This window comes from Mixophyes fleayi, chromosome 6 (genome assembly GCF_038048845.1).
Source record: "Mixophyes fleayi isolate aMixFle1 chromosome 6, aMixFle1.hap1, whole genome shotgun sequence".
NCBI lineage: Eukaryota > Metazoa > Chordata > Amphibia > Anura > Limnodynastidae > Mixophyes > Mixophyes fleayi.
The window spans coordinates 152,215,726-152,234,403 of NC_134407.1; the positions used below are offsets into that span (position 1 = coordinate 152,215,726).

General features: G+C 36.7%; 1 protein-coding gene across 4 annotated transcripts in view; it reads right to left on the minus strand.

Moving 5' to 3' along the window:
• GNAS (GNAS complex locus) overlaps window positions 1-18,678 on the minus strand; it is a 185,991-nt gene that overhangs the window by 31,059 nt on the left and 136,254 nt on the right. For all 4 annotated transcript variants that reach the window (XM_075176801.1, XM_075176802.1, XM_075176803.1 and 1 more), the window contains exons 2-4: window positions 6,525-6,597; window positions 937-991; window positions 738-857 (exon numbers count right to left, since the gene is read on the minus strand). In XM_075176801.1, coding sequence (XP_075032902.1) covers window positions 738-857; window positions 937-991; window positions 6,525-6,597 — 248 coding nt within the window. The remainder of the gene's footprint in view (window positions 1-737; window positions 858-936; window positions 992-6,524; window positions 6,598-18,678) is intronic.

Sequence of the window (18,678 nt, forward strand, 5' to 3'; positions counted from 1 at the left end):
AAACTGTATTCTCACTTATTTGGACAAAATAAATAAAAAGCCGCTTCTTCTGGAATACAGCATATTAGGGCCCAACAATTATGTACAAACATGCTATATCAGATCTCAAAGCAGAGAGTTTTGGCTGGTTATTGAGTGGAACATTAAATACTTTTATAGACTCTCTGAGCTAAAAAAAAACAATGATGGTGTAGGTCAATATTGCTGGAAAGGGTTTTTGTTAGATGGACGCCAGCATCTATAAGTTTTACACACGAGGACTGCACCGCTTGTGAGGATTTCATAAAATTACTTTCCAACAAAATAGACCGTACAAGACAGAACTCTGTGCCTGCCAAATAAGTTTAGCAGTTAAGCCTTGAAACAAGCGAGAGAGTCTGCTACAGGTCTATAGTACAGTGTAAATAAAAGCTTGCAGCAGGACAATGATGTGGTGCACCAATGAACAGCAATGTACTATAGATAATACATAGCATTGCAGGCATTCAGGATTGCAAGTTTCCCTACAGGATAGGGACGTTAGTACCAGCAGCCCATACAGGACATGTTTAATAGTGGAGAGAATAAAACAGTTTAAATTATTTTGCATACTAGTTAAATAACCTCTTAATTAATGGTACATATCTGAACAGTGATGGCTCTTTATTTCGTCATACAGTAACTCCCAACTGAAGAAATACAGTAGCAGACGGCATGGTTTGCCATCTGCTAGAACACAGAATGAATCTTATACTTACCGATGGGAAGTCAAAATCCTTGTGACTCGGTAAGTTTGTGATATAGTCAATTCGGAACTGGCTGTCTGGATTTGCTAGCTCCACTGGAGGCGACAGATTTCCCATTGCTGTAACTATGGTCTACAAAGGGGTAAAGAAATAAAAATGAAGACACTGCATGACAATTTTGAACCAACAGCTTCAGTTCAAGGCTACTTACCTCAATAGCCTCTTTAATGTTATTCTTTATATCTTGAACTTTTATCTTTTTCTCCCTATAATAAATAAAAATAAATTACAGCCAGGGTTTTTACAGAACTATACTTATGTAGGTGGTAGAAACAACACGATTCACCCATTGTGCCTTATAGTACAAAGGCTATCTGCAAATCGGCTACGGAAAACATTATCAAGCTAAAGTATTTGACAGTGGTTACCTTTAATGGGCGATAGGAATCTACAGAATGCTATGGCAATAACTTCACTATATGGAAATTTACATTAAAGAAGATTTATACATCATTCTAGTGTACATGTATTCAAGCTTTAGGAATTATTCACATTATCAATACTGAAGACCATTATATTTGGCATTCAGTCTGACTGCAAACAGTGACAATAGAGCAGACATTGTATCACTGATCCATATAGAATGGTACAGTCACACTAGAGCATATTACAGACAATGTTTCCAATAACGTTGCATGCAGCTTATCACGGCAACTGTGAAATAGCACCTGCACTTCAGTGGTGATATATGTGAGAAAGCCTTTTAGAACCTGCAGTCTGACAAAGGACAGAATCAATGTTTTGTCAGATATTATGAGCTTTACATGCCCAGCCTTTAAAAGTGAAACTGGCAGAGCATTTGTTTTAGAAGAAGGATTTCCCCATTAACGAAAAGATGTAAAGAGCACCGATACACAGCCTCGAGAGTTCTTCTACAACAGTAACCTAGAGAAAATTCCCATTAGGTGCCAAGTAAGACAAAAAAAACCCCACAAAACAAAATCTAAAGTCTGTAATAAGGTGTGCCTGACAAAGGTCATAGCAACTAATGCAATCTCCCTCTCCTGCTTGTTGAGATGTCCCAGTTTTGAGGTGGGTGGAAATAGAAAACACATAGCTGGTCGGATAATTGGAATGTTTGCAGCAGCATAAAATTTCAGCAGAGGAAAGTGCCAATACTGTGAGAGAGAGTGACCAGTCTACTTGCATTATGTTGTTAGGGAGGGCAGGATTCTAATTAGTGCTGTTGGTGGTGACCTGTTCCTTTCAGTGTCTAGGCATCAGTTATTGTTAAATTGATGCAGAAAAATTGTGGCATTATGATGTACCAATGCATGAACCAAAGTCCATACATCAACCTTGTTACATACGCAAGATCCTCCGCAAATGTCCATATTTGAGTTATCTTGATCCGGCAAAGTAGCCCAGGGTATTCGAAGCGTAATACCTTGTTCTTTCAGAGTTACGGATAGGCTTGCAGATACAAAAATAAAGTGTGAGGAAGACCAGGAAATAATCTGGCACTGTAGACTGCTCCAAAACAAGGACTTAAAGAATTTTCTTGTAATGTAATCACATTTGTTGACATCAACTATTATCTGTTTGGTAATTTTAAGATTCTATACAACTTTATCAAGAAGATCTCAGAAATAGGACTGTTAAAGTTTAGTAACTGATCTGACACCAACAAAAAAAAAAAAATAGTAATACTCATATTTAGATTAGAAATTCAATAGTCTGAAAAAAAAAACAAAAAAAAAACAACTTGCATATTTTCCAAGTTTCATCTGTCAACTGTGTTCTTCATATAAAATGTTATCCAATTAATTTAGACACAACAACCTGTTACAGCACTGCTATAAGAAATCACCTAATGTATCCACATTATCAGAATCCTATTCATGTTTCAGCATTAAGCTGTGGCAGTAGTGCAGGTCAGTCACGTGATCCAATGACCTAATAAGGTAGTCATTTCCCTCTCATACAGAAACACAGGCAATTAGTATGGTCAGGTTTAGAGACTTGTTGGAACAGAGGAAGAGACACACTGTAAGTGGGAGGACACAGCCGGCACTGACACACACAGCAACATCTATCTTGGCAAGTTTACTGGTAAAACTGTATCAATCTGTGCACCAGGGAACAGAACATGAGAACTGCCAAAACATTAACCCTCTCTACAAGTGTACACATTGAGAGATCCTTCAATAGGACAAAAGGAGACAGTACAGAAGGGTGTATGTATACATGTATGGAAGGTGTGGGTGGGGAGGGGGGGGGGGGGGGAAGGGGTACCAAAAAAATAAAATAATGTTTTGGCTGTTTTTGTTGTGGTTTTAAATTCAAATATACACAATGGACAAAGCCCATGGATTTTAAGTAATCTGTAAACCATGATTTTTCGTGGCACAACACACCAATTACAGTCATGTGAACCATCAACACAACACGTCAGTTAGTGGTGAACTCGGACTGAGGTAAGCAATACCACAATGCTACACTAGAGGGACTGGGGACTGTTTCACACTAGAGGGACTGGGGACTGTTTCAGTGTGCTCATGTGTGTGTATGTTTGCTTATTAACACTTATGTATCAAGGAACAGAACACGACCTGTTAGGAATCCCACTGGTTCCATGACCTATTTGAACACCGTAGAACCTTGGGAATCTCCAGTATCCTGATAATGCACAGCAGGCTTAGCTAAACACATCCCTCTTCATTTGTCCATGTAAAATATTCATATTACATGAACTTTCCTATTTTCTATAGAAGTTAGAAACAGGACTACAAGTTTAGCCTAACCAGTGTCATTGTTTTTTATTGGTCCCATGATCTTCTTAACTCCTTCAAAAGCCCTTTTCGTTTAATTTAGTCAATGTACAACAGCTTGATAACATTACCTAAAAACCAATTGAGCATCACTGACACATGACCAGATGTAGAGGGCCAGAACTAAAAAATACATTATGAAAAGGGAGAGAATAAACCTAGGTATGACACTCCCTTGGTTCAAATCTGTACAGCTTATGAGACTATTTCTTCTATTGGACTTGTCTGCCCCAAAAACAAAATAAGAAAAAGCTAATCCCCGTAAAATAGGTGAAAAACATGAAAGTAGAAAAACAAAAAACAAAAACAACTCCCCAGGTGATGGGAAAGAGATGCGGTGAATGAAACTCCATTTGCTTCTATACAAAGGTCTACAGAGAAAACAGGACACATCCAAGTTTATAGACAGGCCTTAAAGAGACTAGTATAGATTGAGATGTTTAAGTTTGGAATTGTGCACAACTGAATATTCACACAGTGTAGGAGTAGCAATACTGACAAACTGGCATAACATTTCAATTGCATAAATTAGAGGTCAATAATGATGTTCACGTGGACCAATCCAGTGCATGCAGCAGATTTGGCTTTTGTGGATAAATTTGGACATACCATAAAGATCTGCTCATGTGGGTCGGATCCCCGGAGTTGTATCAACTAAGCAACACACTTCATACACCAGAGATCAGATGCATTAAAACAGTTTTAACAGTAAAGACTGTTACAGATGAAACCAAAAGTGATCGTAACAGTGATGGCTAGCACAGCAGATAAACTATAAGCACAAATGAACACAAAAATTGCACTGATCACCTACACAGTGAAGGAGACCATTGTGTGGCCTAAACCAATATTCATAACATAAGCTTTGAAGTCCCTGGTTAATAATGATATCAACCAAATACCAGACAAACCTATTGACATCATTTTCTGCAGAGGAATCTATAGAAGTATAGTACTTTTGAACCTAGACAGATTGCATGCTCATGTGCTTTGAACAGCAGTAGCTGCTTTCTGAGGAACAGCCCTCCAACTTATGACTTTTTGAACACTTATTTGCTAAATAAGGTGAACCGAGAGATGTAATTTACATCTAGACAATACCCCAAAATTCTAAAAAGTTACTAACCATCTATGCTTTATAGATATGCAATAATGGCAGGAAAATCATCAAAAAGCCAAAAATAAAAAAACAAAGCCACATGCGTGGACTACATCTAACAATTTTGCTGCATCAGAAAAGCATGCACTGCAAAAACACTTGAACTTTGTACCAGCATTGAGCTGGTGGAGATGGGTGTGCACTTTGTAGTGCGATGGGCAGACTACCTAGGTGCACAGGTGATTTACAAAGGACGTTCTCTGCATGATGGTAAACAATCCAATAGCCTGATTGTTCTATCGCCACTTGACATGCAAGAGAATATTCCAGGTACTTTGACCCTAATAAAAAAAAATATTTTTAAAACAAATCAATATATCTGTGGATCCGTGTGGAACCCATTGCTCAGAGTATTAATCAATTTGTGATTTATACTGCCCGAGCATTATAGTTGTTATGGCTGATAACAGTCTCCCAGCTGAACCAAAACTAAAAATCTGCCCTAGCATATCACATCCGACCAGTACACAATACTGTACATGGCCCAGCAATTTTTTTTTTATGCCGTCTTTTTCAGGGGACGTCATCACTTCTAGACAACAGTATAAAGAGCAGGGTTTGGGGGGTGTTGAAGAAGTCACATCTATGTAAGTTTGGAAACCCAGAGATGGTAACTTATACTAAAGTAGACAAATACTGTAACCACAGTCAGACTGCACTCCAAGCCTGCTCTGAAATGGGATGTTATAGTTGCTTGACTAATTATGTCCAAAGATTGGTCCATAATTATTCTAAAAGTGCAACATTTACAACAAATACTGTGCAAGGTCCCCAAGCTGCTTATGGCATATCATCCACCAGCAAGATGTAAACGTATTGTGACGAATGGCAACACAGAACAGCCAAAATAGAGTCATAGGTCATTTCCCTTGTTCATGCATTATCTTCTAACAGAAACCAGTCTTTAAATACACAGCCTATGCAGTTGTAGGGAGATTCCAGTACTGTGTGTGTTGCTAGGAAGCAGACTCCTGAGCCACAAAAGGTGCACAGAGGATGAATTTCCAAAGCACACTGGCTGTTACAATATCACCAACTGACAGATTGTTTGAGAATCTCTGAACACTCAATTACAGAAGCATTCACAATATTCCTGAAGTTTGAACAGCTTCCTAGAGGATCTGATTTATAATTGGTTTATGCCACTGTAAGGCTCATTCATATTCCTAATGCCTCAATTACTCAAAGAATGACAAACTATCCCATCACTATTGCTAGAACCAGGGTATTTCCCCATCTCAATTGGTCAAAGACATACTTCAAATTCCATTAAAGAGTCTAGTGTCTTGCCAGTGTGACTCACCCGAATTTAACCAGTAATTCTAGAGTAATGTCATGATTGCTTTTGTGTCCTACCCAATTTTTAACATTCAGAAGATAATTTCCTATGTGCCTTTTGTTTATCCTGAACTTTGACTCCCCTCTAATGAAAAAAAAATAAAAAATTACTAAGTCATTAAACATTAAGAGTTTAGAGGCCTCTGCTCACATATGTAATGTGTTGAGTGATCCTACCTCTTACAGCAACCACAATGACATTTTCTTTCATTTACCTGCTGTATGTTATAGGAATGAGCCATTAATGGTTCCATCATCCTGGAAACATGATTAACTCACCGCAACTAATGGCACATCCGAAAATATTGGATAAGGTGAATGAACATATATTTTTTTCACATACATACACATATAGACACAATATATTTCATACATATTATTCCATCATCCCAAAAGTGACTCATGTAATTAAAACCTGCCAGCATCACATTATTTCAAGTACTTGAAAAATATGAATGTTGATATACTCACTCTGCATTGAATCCATTCACGTGAAGTATTCTCATTTGTTTTACAATTGTGCTTTTCCCCGACTCTCCAGCACCTAAAAATTAAAACACTTGTTTATGAAAACAGAAATTTAACAATTTACCAATAAATTGAATGATGTTAAATTACACCCAACTACAAACAATGGCAGCAGCTACTTGGTGACCTTAACCTGTAGTTATGAGAATGTACCCTACCCCTATGCTAGTACAAAATGGGGTCATGAAAAAAGGCAGAGCTCACAAAACCGCTGCCTGCACTGTGTGGGAGATTAGTGAAATTAATTGTATATGCTAGGTTATGTGGGAATAATTGTTGAATGGTGATTGACTCCTGACATGTCATAACATTAGCCTTTTAAAATGAAATTGCCAAATTGTATTTGATATTTTAAAAAGGTATGGTGTGCCCTGTAACAATAAAATAAACCGGCCTTTCTAATGTAGCTTTACATGGGTTGGGCAACTTGGTACCTACCAATTGCCATTTAATATGGCACAGAGTAATCTACCAAAGCAAACAGTAGAAATGGCAGACAGCAAGGACAGAGACACATTAAACGTTTTAGAGCTGTAGAAAATTTGTAAAAAAATCCCTCAGAAAGAGACACCCACAAATCAACATTTGCACCAATGAACGCCACTGATTAATGGGATGCCGAATGGGTGGATTTCACATATCACATGTGCTATAAATGCACAAGGAGAGGTTCTGTATAAAATATACTCATTAGCGGGTACTTTGAACAAATTTATGCATATTAAAAGGTACTTGCAAACATTTTCCATGACAAGTGGGTACACATTTTTTTTTCTAGAAACCCTGCACTACTGCAGTTGGACACATTTTTTGTCTGAGCAAAAATTTAAATGCAAATACAAAACTCCAAAGTGCACTCAATTACATTTAAGAGTCTACTTCTCATTGGTGGCTAGTGGGCAGCAGTAAGAATAATTTTGTAACAAAATGTACTGCAACTGGCATTTGTCAAGCTAGGGCTCATTGTTGAGCCCTGGCGAAGCACCCCTCCTAAAGAAACTAAAACTCATTCACCGGCAGTCTAACGCTGCCAGCGAATGGAGACTGACCCCTGTGTGGCTATAGCATATGCACAGATAAGGTAGTGCATGCGCATAGTGATGTCACCCAGCGATGGAAAAGGTAAGTGAATGCTATCTTACGATGGCATTTGTTTTTAGAGGCTGGTTTCAAAAGCTACGATTTATCCTGCTTTAAACCCTTGATAAATTAAAAGAAGAGCTATAATAGCACAGTTTTCTTCAGATTGTGGCTCATTGCAGCTTAGTAAATAGGCCCTTTTAATTACAAACTTTCTCTGGAGCAGATTCAAAATACACCACCTCTACGTGTCCCAAATGCAGCACATATACAAATGTTAACCATTATGGTTCCTGAATTTTGTATATGTGCAATATTTAAATGCAGTCTACGCATTAGTAACATTTTACAGTAGCCATTCATTTAAAGTTGAACAGACTGCTCCAAAAGGAATACCATTTTTAGCCAACCCAGCACAAGAGATAAACATTTTATAGGAAATACAAATAGGCAAACTATAGAATGAGAGCATTTCTACAGCTATAGTAGGTGCCCATAGGCACTTCAGACAAAATTAACAGTCCAAAAGGACCCCCTTAAAACGAACTGGTAGTATATTGTATTCATAAAGAAAATCAGAGCAGCTACTTTAAGATTTTACCAAAACCAACCCCTTGTGTCATTAAGCTGGTTAGGTAGTACTGGTCGTATAGTCTGCAATGCGTGGTTAGAAAACATACTACAGGTATAACGTTTTTTTTTTTCTAAGCACACTGAAGACTATTTGAGCTCTTATAACCTCCACATTGTTAGTGTTATGGTTTTAGGACATCGGTGCTTTTCCCATTAAAAAAATCTTGAGCCTTGATAGCACTCGCCATTTGGTCCCAGCATGAAGTGAAGAGGGGGCATTCTTCCCCTGTGAAATAGGAGTGATTAAGCGGCAAAAGCTCTTTGATAATGGAATATTCTGATTTTCACTTCAAATGCAACCATGGGAGAGATTAAGTGCTATGAATGCTTACACTTTATAGAAAGCGCCCATGTGTATTTCAACTTTCCGACACAGACATTAAACACGACTGAGTAATTTATTCTGGTCTCTTAAGCAATTCATCCTAAAACATGTAGACAAAAATGCTGCTATGGGAGTAAAGGTATTCAGTCCTGCTCCTAACAGACAACTTCGGAAGAACTAGACTTGGATAGAGACAAGCCTCCAAAGCCAACGTTGGCAGCCATATAGACTGCCTCGCTTCTAGTGAATGCCAAGAGATCCTAAAGTATGCCTGGAAGGCACCAAACTGCATGGACACTACTTCCACTACATGGTATTACTATTCACAGAGGAACCCATATAACAATGACAGCAGGATGAAAATATGGTCCTCCAATACTCAGTTTCTGGCTCAGTAGTGCTTATTTTATCCACTCTGTCATGATGTTCTTCTACGAACATAAGGCCATCAACAAAATTGCACAGACATAAATTTCCTCACTTGTCTCGAAATATCTCCCTACTCGACACCTCCGTTCTGCACAAGATCTACGTCTCTCCTCCACTCTCATCACATCCTCCCATTCTCGGTTACAGGTTTTTTTCCGGGCTGCACCCACTTTGTGGAATTCCCTCCCACGCACAAGACTTTCCTCTAGTCTTCAAACCTTCAAGCGTTCACTGAAAACCCACCTCTTCAGACAAGGTTATGATATTCCTCAACTATATTCTTCTCCCTAGATTACCCTATTACCATCCTCTACACTGCTAACGCAAGACAACAACTCTCTGACCAACACTGCAACACACACAGCCCACTCAATACTTTTACCTTTGAGTTCTAGCTGGTCCATTGTGCAATATGATGTAGCACGTGCCCTTGTGTTTCTAACTCCCATTGTCCTATAGATTGTAAGCTTGCAAGCAGGGTTCTCTTACCTCTCTGTCTGTATGTATTACCCAGTATTGTCTTATCAATGTTTGTTCCCAATTGTAAAGCGCTATGGAATTTGCTGGCGCTATATAAATAAATGTTGATGATGATGTGAAGTGGCTTCCCACACACCTATAGCATATAGGTTGGGCTTAGAACCATTGGATAGTTTTGCACATTCATGCCAGCACGCTCAGCTGTTCTAGTTCAGCAGTAGAAACCAGGCAGGCAGATTAAATTGAAGGCAAGGTGAAAACAGATGCATGATCTGACCAATGAACAGACTGTTGAAGAGCTAGATAAAGGGAGATGGCTAAATGGTTTGGCACCTGAATAGTTTTTTCTAATTATGAACATATACAGATTAAACACTTGAATTTTATTCACTCTTGCACAGTAATACTTTATTCTCAGCAACGTGTAACATTTTAGACGCATCACAAATGGTCCTCTGTTCCGCAAGGTGCTGCACATTACCTGAAAATTGTCAGATCACAGATAAAACTACTTCCAAGGAGTGCTCGCACAGTAACTTAACCTATTAACCCTTATCCTAGTCACCCCTTTAGTCAAGATGACTAAACCTCACCATGCAGACTAACCTGCCACAAACTGTTACTGCAGGAATTTAGCTTGGACATCAAGTTAAACAGTGGCTGCAAGGGGTGGGACGTCTTATTGTACTTAATACAGATCATGAAAAAAAAAAAAAAAAAAGATGCCAGTATCTGTTGCACCAGTGCAAAAAGATTGGACTATTTTAGCAGATGACGCTTTTAAATGGCCAAAACCAGCACCTTTTGAAACTCACTTGGTAAGGGGAGGGGTGATATTTTAGTTCAACTTATTGGGAAGATTAATACTTTGAGGACAGCATTTTAGCAGCTATCTCGAACACTCCATTAGAAAGTCCACTGCATGTCACTAAATTAAGTCAAATAGATGTTACCACACATAAGCATGTGAGGTTACCCTATATTGTGGGTTGAGAATATGTACCCTAGTTTCAAAGTAAAGGGAAAAAAAAAAGAATATTCAACTGTACTAAGTTAATAACATATCAATGAATTTCTTATATACCCCATATACTTTATTTTATAGGGATGTGATTTCTAGGGTACTCTGTTTTGTATTCCTATTAGAATTATTAATTCTTTATTAACGTTTATTAAAATATTTCTCCCGATTCCTACATATGTAGCAAAATATTTAAAAACTAAGTGAAGGTGAATAATTGTGAACGTAAAATGCAGCTTCAAACTGCTATGCCTTGTTGGATGCACTTATAGTTATCAAATAGTTGTACTTTTTTTGTATACAAGGTCTCCTATCTTTATTACAATACAGTTTATCCTTTCTTGGCTCTCTTGATTTGCAAAACAAAATATTTACCTTAACAGTATATTTCTGCAAATGGTAAGGTATCTTCTATAAGTAGATCAGGAATATATGTGAAAACACACACTATATCCCCAACTGATAATTATCAGGGTATTCTTACAAGGTTATATTTGTTAAAACATTGTGCGTAACATGGAGGGATCACTCCCATAGCTCTTTGGACAATTCTTATGTTGCTCACCGATTTATGGAACATTTCTAATAATCCATTAGCTCACTAAGTTTTATGAAAGAAATTCCTGGACCCTTTATTAAATAATAAATACACTTTGTATAGATTTATATCATTTTCTCATTCAGACTTAAGATATTTAATATATCTGATGTTCTTACAATGTTATATTAAAACATTGGGATTGTTGATGTCTCATTGAGCAAACTCTCTATTATTCATTGCTATATAAAAGCTTCTGATATTCATTTTGCTAACTGTATATTTTATCACAATGATTCAGATCCCATCAGTAGATTGTATGAATGAGAGAACTAATTACAATCAATTCTTTATTCCCTTCCACCTTGAATTTAGTATTTCCAGCCCCCATGTCCCAATTATTGTTTTAAGGGACACATATTAGAGGAGAACGCATCTAAGCAAGGCAAACGCCAATGCGCATTACTCCACTTCAGCTTTATCAAAGTAAGGTGAGGGAGCGTATGAAACAAGTTTACATACATATATATATATATATATAATATATATATATATATATATATATACATACATACATACATACATTATATATATATATATATATATATATATTTTTTTTAATTTATTAAGCCCACCCCTATTGTTGTGTCATTATTGACAATGCTTGGGACGGATTGGTTTCTGTAATTCAGTTATAATTGTCAGTTCTCTCCCATCGTGGATAAAATAGGTACAAGTCTCACCCTTTCTTCTCCATTGGTCCAGATATTACAATGGTGAAGGAATGTAAATAAAGAGCCCGTTTTGTTTTCTATGTTTTTATTTTATTAGTGATCAGTAAATTAAATTATGGATATTTGATTATATATCAATTTGTTTTCAAAAGCAATATTTTATATATTTCTGGCAAATTAATAATATATATCACCAGAGGCAGAACTAGTGAGCTGTGGGCCATGATGCAGGGATATGGGGAGGAAAGAACCTCTGCATCTGCCATGCAGTGGGACCCATTATCTTCATGGTCCCCGATGCACGGTACCTGCTGCACCAATGTATATCATCATCATCTTACACACAGTGAGATCAAACAGCAGTAGCAATCTACTCCTTCTGAACACTGTATATCAACAGCATTGGGCTACGCATTATTCTCTAAGGTATATTTACTATACGGCAGTTCCGTAGAACAGTCAATTTGAAGTCATTATTTAAAACTGTACTTTTATTAAAGACAAATCCCATCAGGATTTTCAATCTCTCTGCAAGGAAATATATTCCTGATTTACTTATCATGGAATATACCTTACCAGTTGAAGAAACATACTGTTATAGGTAAATACTTTGCTTCACAAATAAAGAGCCAATAATTGATATATTGCATTGTAATAAAAGATAGGAGACTTTATATGCAAAAAAAGTACAATTGGATAAATATAAGTGCATCCAGCAAGGAATAGTTTGAAACTGCATTTTAAAATGCACAATCATTCACTTTTACATGGACTGGTTATACACCCATTTACCCCGACAATCACACGATAAACGTCCGTTAGGTCTGATATCACATTAGTGTGTACGATCCCACAACATGTTTTATCGTTCCAAACCACATTGTATCATTTGATTTTATAAACGGACTAAAAAAAAATCTCTAGAAGTGATGGAACGAGTTTGGGCAAATTATGAAGTGCGTATGCACTCACGACCAGCAGTGTAGGCAGATCTCCATAGAGTTTAGAGTCACAATCTTTTCAGCAGATGGTTATTATAGATGAAGTGCACAGATCTGAAGGTAAATCTTGTAAAACGTGTACACATGAATCAGCATGCTGATGGGGACCATCAGTCGTTGGTAAAATCGCTAACGATATCGCATCGGAAGTTTTCTGTAGTGTGTACCCAACCTTAGTTCACAATTGTTCTTAAATATTTTGATACATATGTAGGAATATAATAAAGAAGGAATAATTTTAATTGGAATACAAAATATCCAAGAGTGCCCCAGAAAAAAACATTTTCTCTTGACCTGAAATAATGCATACCCTAGTCCCTGATTAAGGAATCATGAAAGCAGTTAATGCTTAAAGCCCAGTTCTACAGTTAAAACCCATTGTTAAACTTAAAAGGGTATTATATCCACCATTTGAGACCTGCACGGTCACAATCTAGATTTATATATTAACACCACACCCATTTAACTTCATATTTCCCTGTTCTAATAAATAAGCCACTGTCATGTGGGCTGCAAAAACAAACAAGTATAAAAGGTGGAGTGCAATACTAGTTTATTTTGTAGAATGAGGGTGGTATTAAGGTCAATCTTTTACATTAAACGGCAATTCACAAGAGCAAGACAAGTCTGCAAAACTGACGTAGTCATTTCTAGATTACTTGAAGAAAAAATGGTTTTTTAAGCGTTGTGGCTACCTAGTTCTTGGTATTTGCCCTTGGCCATGTTAAAATACTGTAACCACATCTGAAAATAGAGTCTTTGTAGTTGCTTGTACTAGTGATATTTTACAGTAACACCCACAGAAAAAAATATACTGCTATAGTTTATAAAAAAAAAAAAAAAAAAAACATTTGCACAATGACCTAAAAAATATATCTCCGTTGCCACTAAAAACTTGCATGTTTGCAGAATCTACCAGCTTTTTAAACCAAAAAAGTACATGTACACACGACTTAATATAAGCTTTGTTATCAGTCACTGCACACTGCAGGAGGCAGCAGGTATTTTCGGTCACTGCATAGTTTGCAAATACTATTTATTAAGACAAAAATGCAAAGCCAGTTTATAGAAAAGCAAGAAAGTTAGATTGCTACAGCATACAAAAATGGAAGGCCAACAACAAAGGAAAATATTGGTTAAAATGGATCCTGCACAAGATCAGATTTGAGAGAGCTTGGTGGCAATTATTTTTCCTTATTTTGCAGTAGAGAGTGCCCAACTAGATAATGATCGTGTCAGTGCATGACATCAACACACCCTTTTGGATGACAGACTATTGGATAAAAGGTCCCATAACCTGTATACTTTTCTATAAGACACAAACACTATACCCTCTCCGGTATCTTGTGGGCGCTGATTTAATTGACATATTTCTATAATAAGAGAAATTCATGATAAAATATTTGTTACAGAACTGTGGCCAATGTGAATTACTATGTTAGAGAAGTGCCATCACTAAACAGAGAACTTATAGAACACTTGTCTTGGTACCTTATTGGAGCAATGGACAACAACTAAACATAACACACACACACATATATCTATACATATACATATGTACATATACACACACACACACACACACACACACACATACATACATACACAACCTTTACAAGGCAGGCATTTCTTCCCGCGAACTATGCAGTATTCAGGTATAGCTTTGCTTTTAAGATGGAGTCCTACAAAAGGATGAACTAACTTTAAAAACTGACACCAAAGAGAGATAACTAAACTAAGGAATGACCGATGAGAAAATAAGCTCTCATATATGCAGATGAGTGGTGCCGGCGATGGGAATTTTTCTTTTACTCCACAACAAAAAGGTCTTAAAGCCAGTGCTTCAAATTTGTGTTTCACAGACGCTTGTAACAGGCACTGTATACTTTGTATACAAAAGTTTATGAACTCCATTTCATAGATCATATAGTTAAAGTTATAAAAGATTTTTTAAAGATGATTATTTTCAATATATCATGCTGTCTGTGGGGCTTTACAAATCCAAGTTTCCAAATAAAAAACAAAACTACAACCAAGACAAAGTTTTATAATTTACATTATTCACATTTTAATGCTCCAAGTCCTAGCTTCTCCCCCCTAACAGATCACCTTTTATTGTGCTACAAAACAGCTCTATATCCTCCAGTTACTTGACAACTAAAGTTTAAATATAGCATTTAAGAATGTTCCAATGGCCATTTGAAGCCCTTAATTTCAATAAATTGCTACCTACCATTTTAAAGTATTTTATATAAAATAAAACACATACGCCAATAAAGTCTGTAACCACTAATAGCAATACAGCCATATTATATATTACACACACCCTACTTCTGTGCAAGAGAAACAATAGATCAGTGCACTTGTTTAGAAACCAAGTTTGCCTTTTACAGTTATTCTATATATACTGGAGAAGTTCCATAATTTTAGCACACTATGGGGCCTATTTAACAAAGTAAAATAACAGCCATTTACGGGGGACAACATCAAAATAAAGTTTTAAAGTTATTTATAACTAAAGGATCCAATGACTTTGTACACAAAACCAGTCCATAGGTTTCTATGGGAACTGCGATTTTGCATGATTTAATCAAAGATTTTCGGAACTTGTCTGCAATAGCCAACGCCATTTGAAGACTATGGGGTGTGCATTGAGGTAAAAGGCTCTTCGGATCTCTCACCGCAGTTTACCTGCTCTCACTATCACAAGTATTTCTATGCGCATACGAAACCTTAGGCCACACATGCACAAAAGCAATGTTGCCATAGTGACCAGAGAGAACAGAAGTTTTAAAGTAAGTGAAACCTATAGGGTGCACTGTCCCAGGGATGATTTTTTTTTGTTTTTTTTATTAAACAGGGCACAAAAATTATCTGTAATCTTTACGAAGACAGATAATAATCAACAGGGCAAAGCTCCATTAATAAATATACCCTACTGCCTCTTACACAAAGGACGATCCAAGCTAACATGCAAGGAATTTTACTTTTTCTAAGAGATGCATGTTACTTTTAGAATTCCTCACATGGTTGGCCAGGATAGGCTTGCAAATAAACCACTGTTAAAGCTCTCCCATGATCTTTTTAGCAACTCAACGATGCACATAATTGATAACTGGTTCTGGCATTACAATGAGCATCACCTTCAGATAAAGAAATGGCTGCAATAGCATATAAAATGAGACTCCTTGGTTTATTTATCTAATCCTGTATAGCAATTCTATACAACCAAAGCTACTGCAAGTAAAGGAAATTGTTTCAGACAGTAATGATCTTAAATGAGTATAGTACAGAATGCAATGCACACTTGCATCTAAACAGGGCCACATGTAAATATGTATTTTATACACAGTCACCTTATCCAGCCAAAAGGTGGAACATTATTTTGTGTAGAAAACTTTCACATACACTGTGGTTATTCAGATTTACTTCTATGTTCAAAAATTCCAATGCACAAAATAAAGTTCAAATTATAAAAGTTGTAGACAGACTTCCCCCTACAAAAAAAATATCTATTGTATAGATTACAGAATTATTTTGTGAAAGAAAAACAAAAAATGTATTCACCTAATGTACTGAAATGAAGGTAAACATTTGGTATGAAAAAGGACAATATAATTTGTCTTCATGAATCATTGGACAACAGGACAGTAATAAAAAAGGTATAGTAGAGGGCAGTTATGAATCTTGGTGCAAAAGAAACATTAGGGTTCCCACAGCAACCACATATTGCCTGCTTTGTACCAGTTTTCACAAATTTATTACAACCCCACACTGGAAAATTTATTTTAAAAAACAACTCAACTTAGTCTGGAGCCAGCACATACAATGCCACAAATTTACAAGGGCAGCAACACATGGTCCGCCATACTGTGGAAACAGAATGTTGAGGCTAGGTACAGAACAAAATAGCAAAATAGTATCCTGTCCTCACAAGAGAAAACTGACCAAATGATTATTCAAGATAGACGCACCCAACAAACCCATTTGGTAGTTGCGTAAGTACTGGTGGCACAAGGACAACAGATAACTGCATTTTAGGACAACTCTGTGTTCTAACTACCACATAATCACCTTCTTACAAATATAAGACTTAAAAAGTTGTGAAAACAGTGGGAAATTACAATGTGGTACCAAGGAGTGTCATCACACAATTTAAATTTTAAAAGCTTTACCAAGTTTTCTTGCCATATAATTAAATCATTTAAGGACTCAATGAAAGGCTTGAAATATTGCCATTAATCAAATGGCACATGCATGGACAGTTGCTCTTTGCTTCATCTTTAGATCCAAACCTATGATAGACCTCATCAATGATGATAGATATGCGTTTCTGTGAATCTCACAGCACAATTTCATAAATTCATCTGAAATCATCCATCCACTGATGCATACATTCCAAAAACAGGCATTGTAGACAAGATCCAACTTCTAGTGTGTGAATCCATTGCACATATATCATGATAGGCGAGTTTATGAAACCAAATGTTTAACGGCACAAACACAACATATCTGAAATCATTTACATCATACCATCATTTTATATAATGGTTTGACATGTAAGAGCTCAGTTTCAATGCAGGAAGAGATGCAGCATAATTTTCAGAGACATAGACAGCCCTGAGTGCAGCTTCAAAGGCATCATCCCATGAAGATAATGATATTGTGTTCTTATAAGTTACATACACACCTCAGAACACATGACTATAGTGCTTATGTATATGAGCCCCGAGTGCAAATAAGTCTAGTAGTAGGAATGTCCTGCAACTACATTCAGACATCAGTGGTAACATTCTGTAACAATTTGTCTCCTACAAACACAGTAAACTTTGTAGTTGCACAAACACTTTCACTCTGCAATACCTATACAAGACCACCCAGCCCAACATTCCACTTTTGGTGATTAACTGTACAGGTACCATCATCTGGTGTCACGAGTACCAGTGTGGAATTTGTTTTCCTTGCCCACTAAATACGTATAATTTTGTGGATTGATAAAACAATATTACATTAATCTTTCTAGAGTGCAGATTTGCCTTGCAGGAAAGTGAAAGCAGTAAAACCTTCACAAGAGTACAACTGTTTAAAACAGAATGCATTTCTTTGCCATGACAACCCACTTCCCATGAATTAGGAATGACACGTTTAGTAAGCTATGCTATTCAGGCTTTTAAGGGTACCCATCACCAATATTCAGCCTATCAAGTAACATTACTGTGACAAAAATTAACAAGAAATATTGGTTCACCACATAAAATGGCTGCCTCCACCATGAGTGGGCAACAGGTACTCTTTAAAGCAAAAGATCATTCTGGAAATGGCAACATGTATATGAAAGGTTGTCAGCCATTAAATTAACGGCAGCATTAGGATGGCAATTGTGAAATATTCTCTTAGAACTTTTATGCCTCAACTCTCACATTAGTGAATAGTGCAGCACTACTGTGAATCAGAGCCTTACTATTGGTTTGTGTACAGGGGGCTAAAAATCTTCAAAAAAAATGCAACACCAAGACAATAAAGTCATTAGAGGATCTGTATTTTTTTTTTTTTTGTACACAAGTTACGGATAAGCTAAGAGGAATTACAAACAAGTAAGAGTAAAGAAAGAATTTTCTATTACACATCAACATAAGCTGGATAGACACCTGTGTCATTATCATGCAGACCAAACCATTCACTACAGGTCATATTATTGCAAGATTGTGGACGCTCCCATGATCGTATTTTACTGCACAAAAACACTGTTGATTTAACATTAAAAAAGGCTTAAAACTGATGCAAGCATAATATCCAAGAACTACAATGTACACAAAAACATAGCTGCGGAAGTACAGCAAGCTTTAATAAAAGACC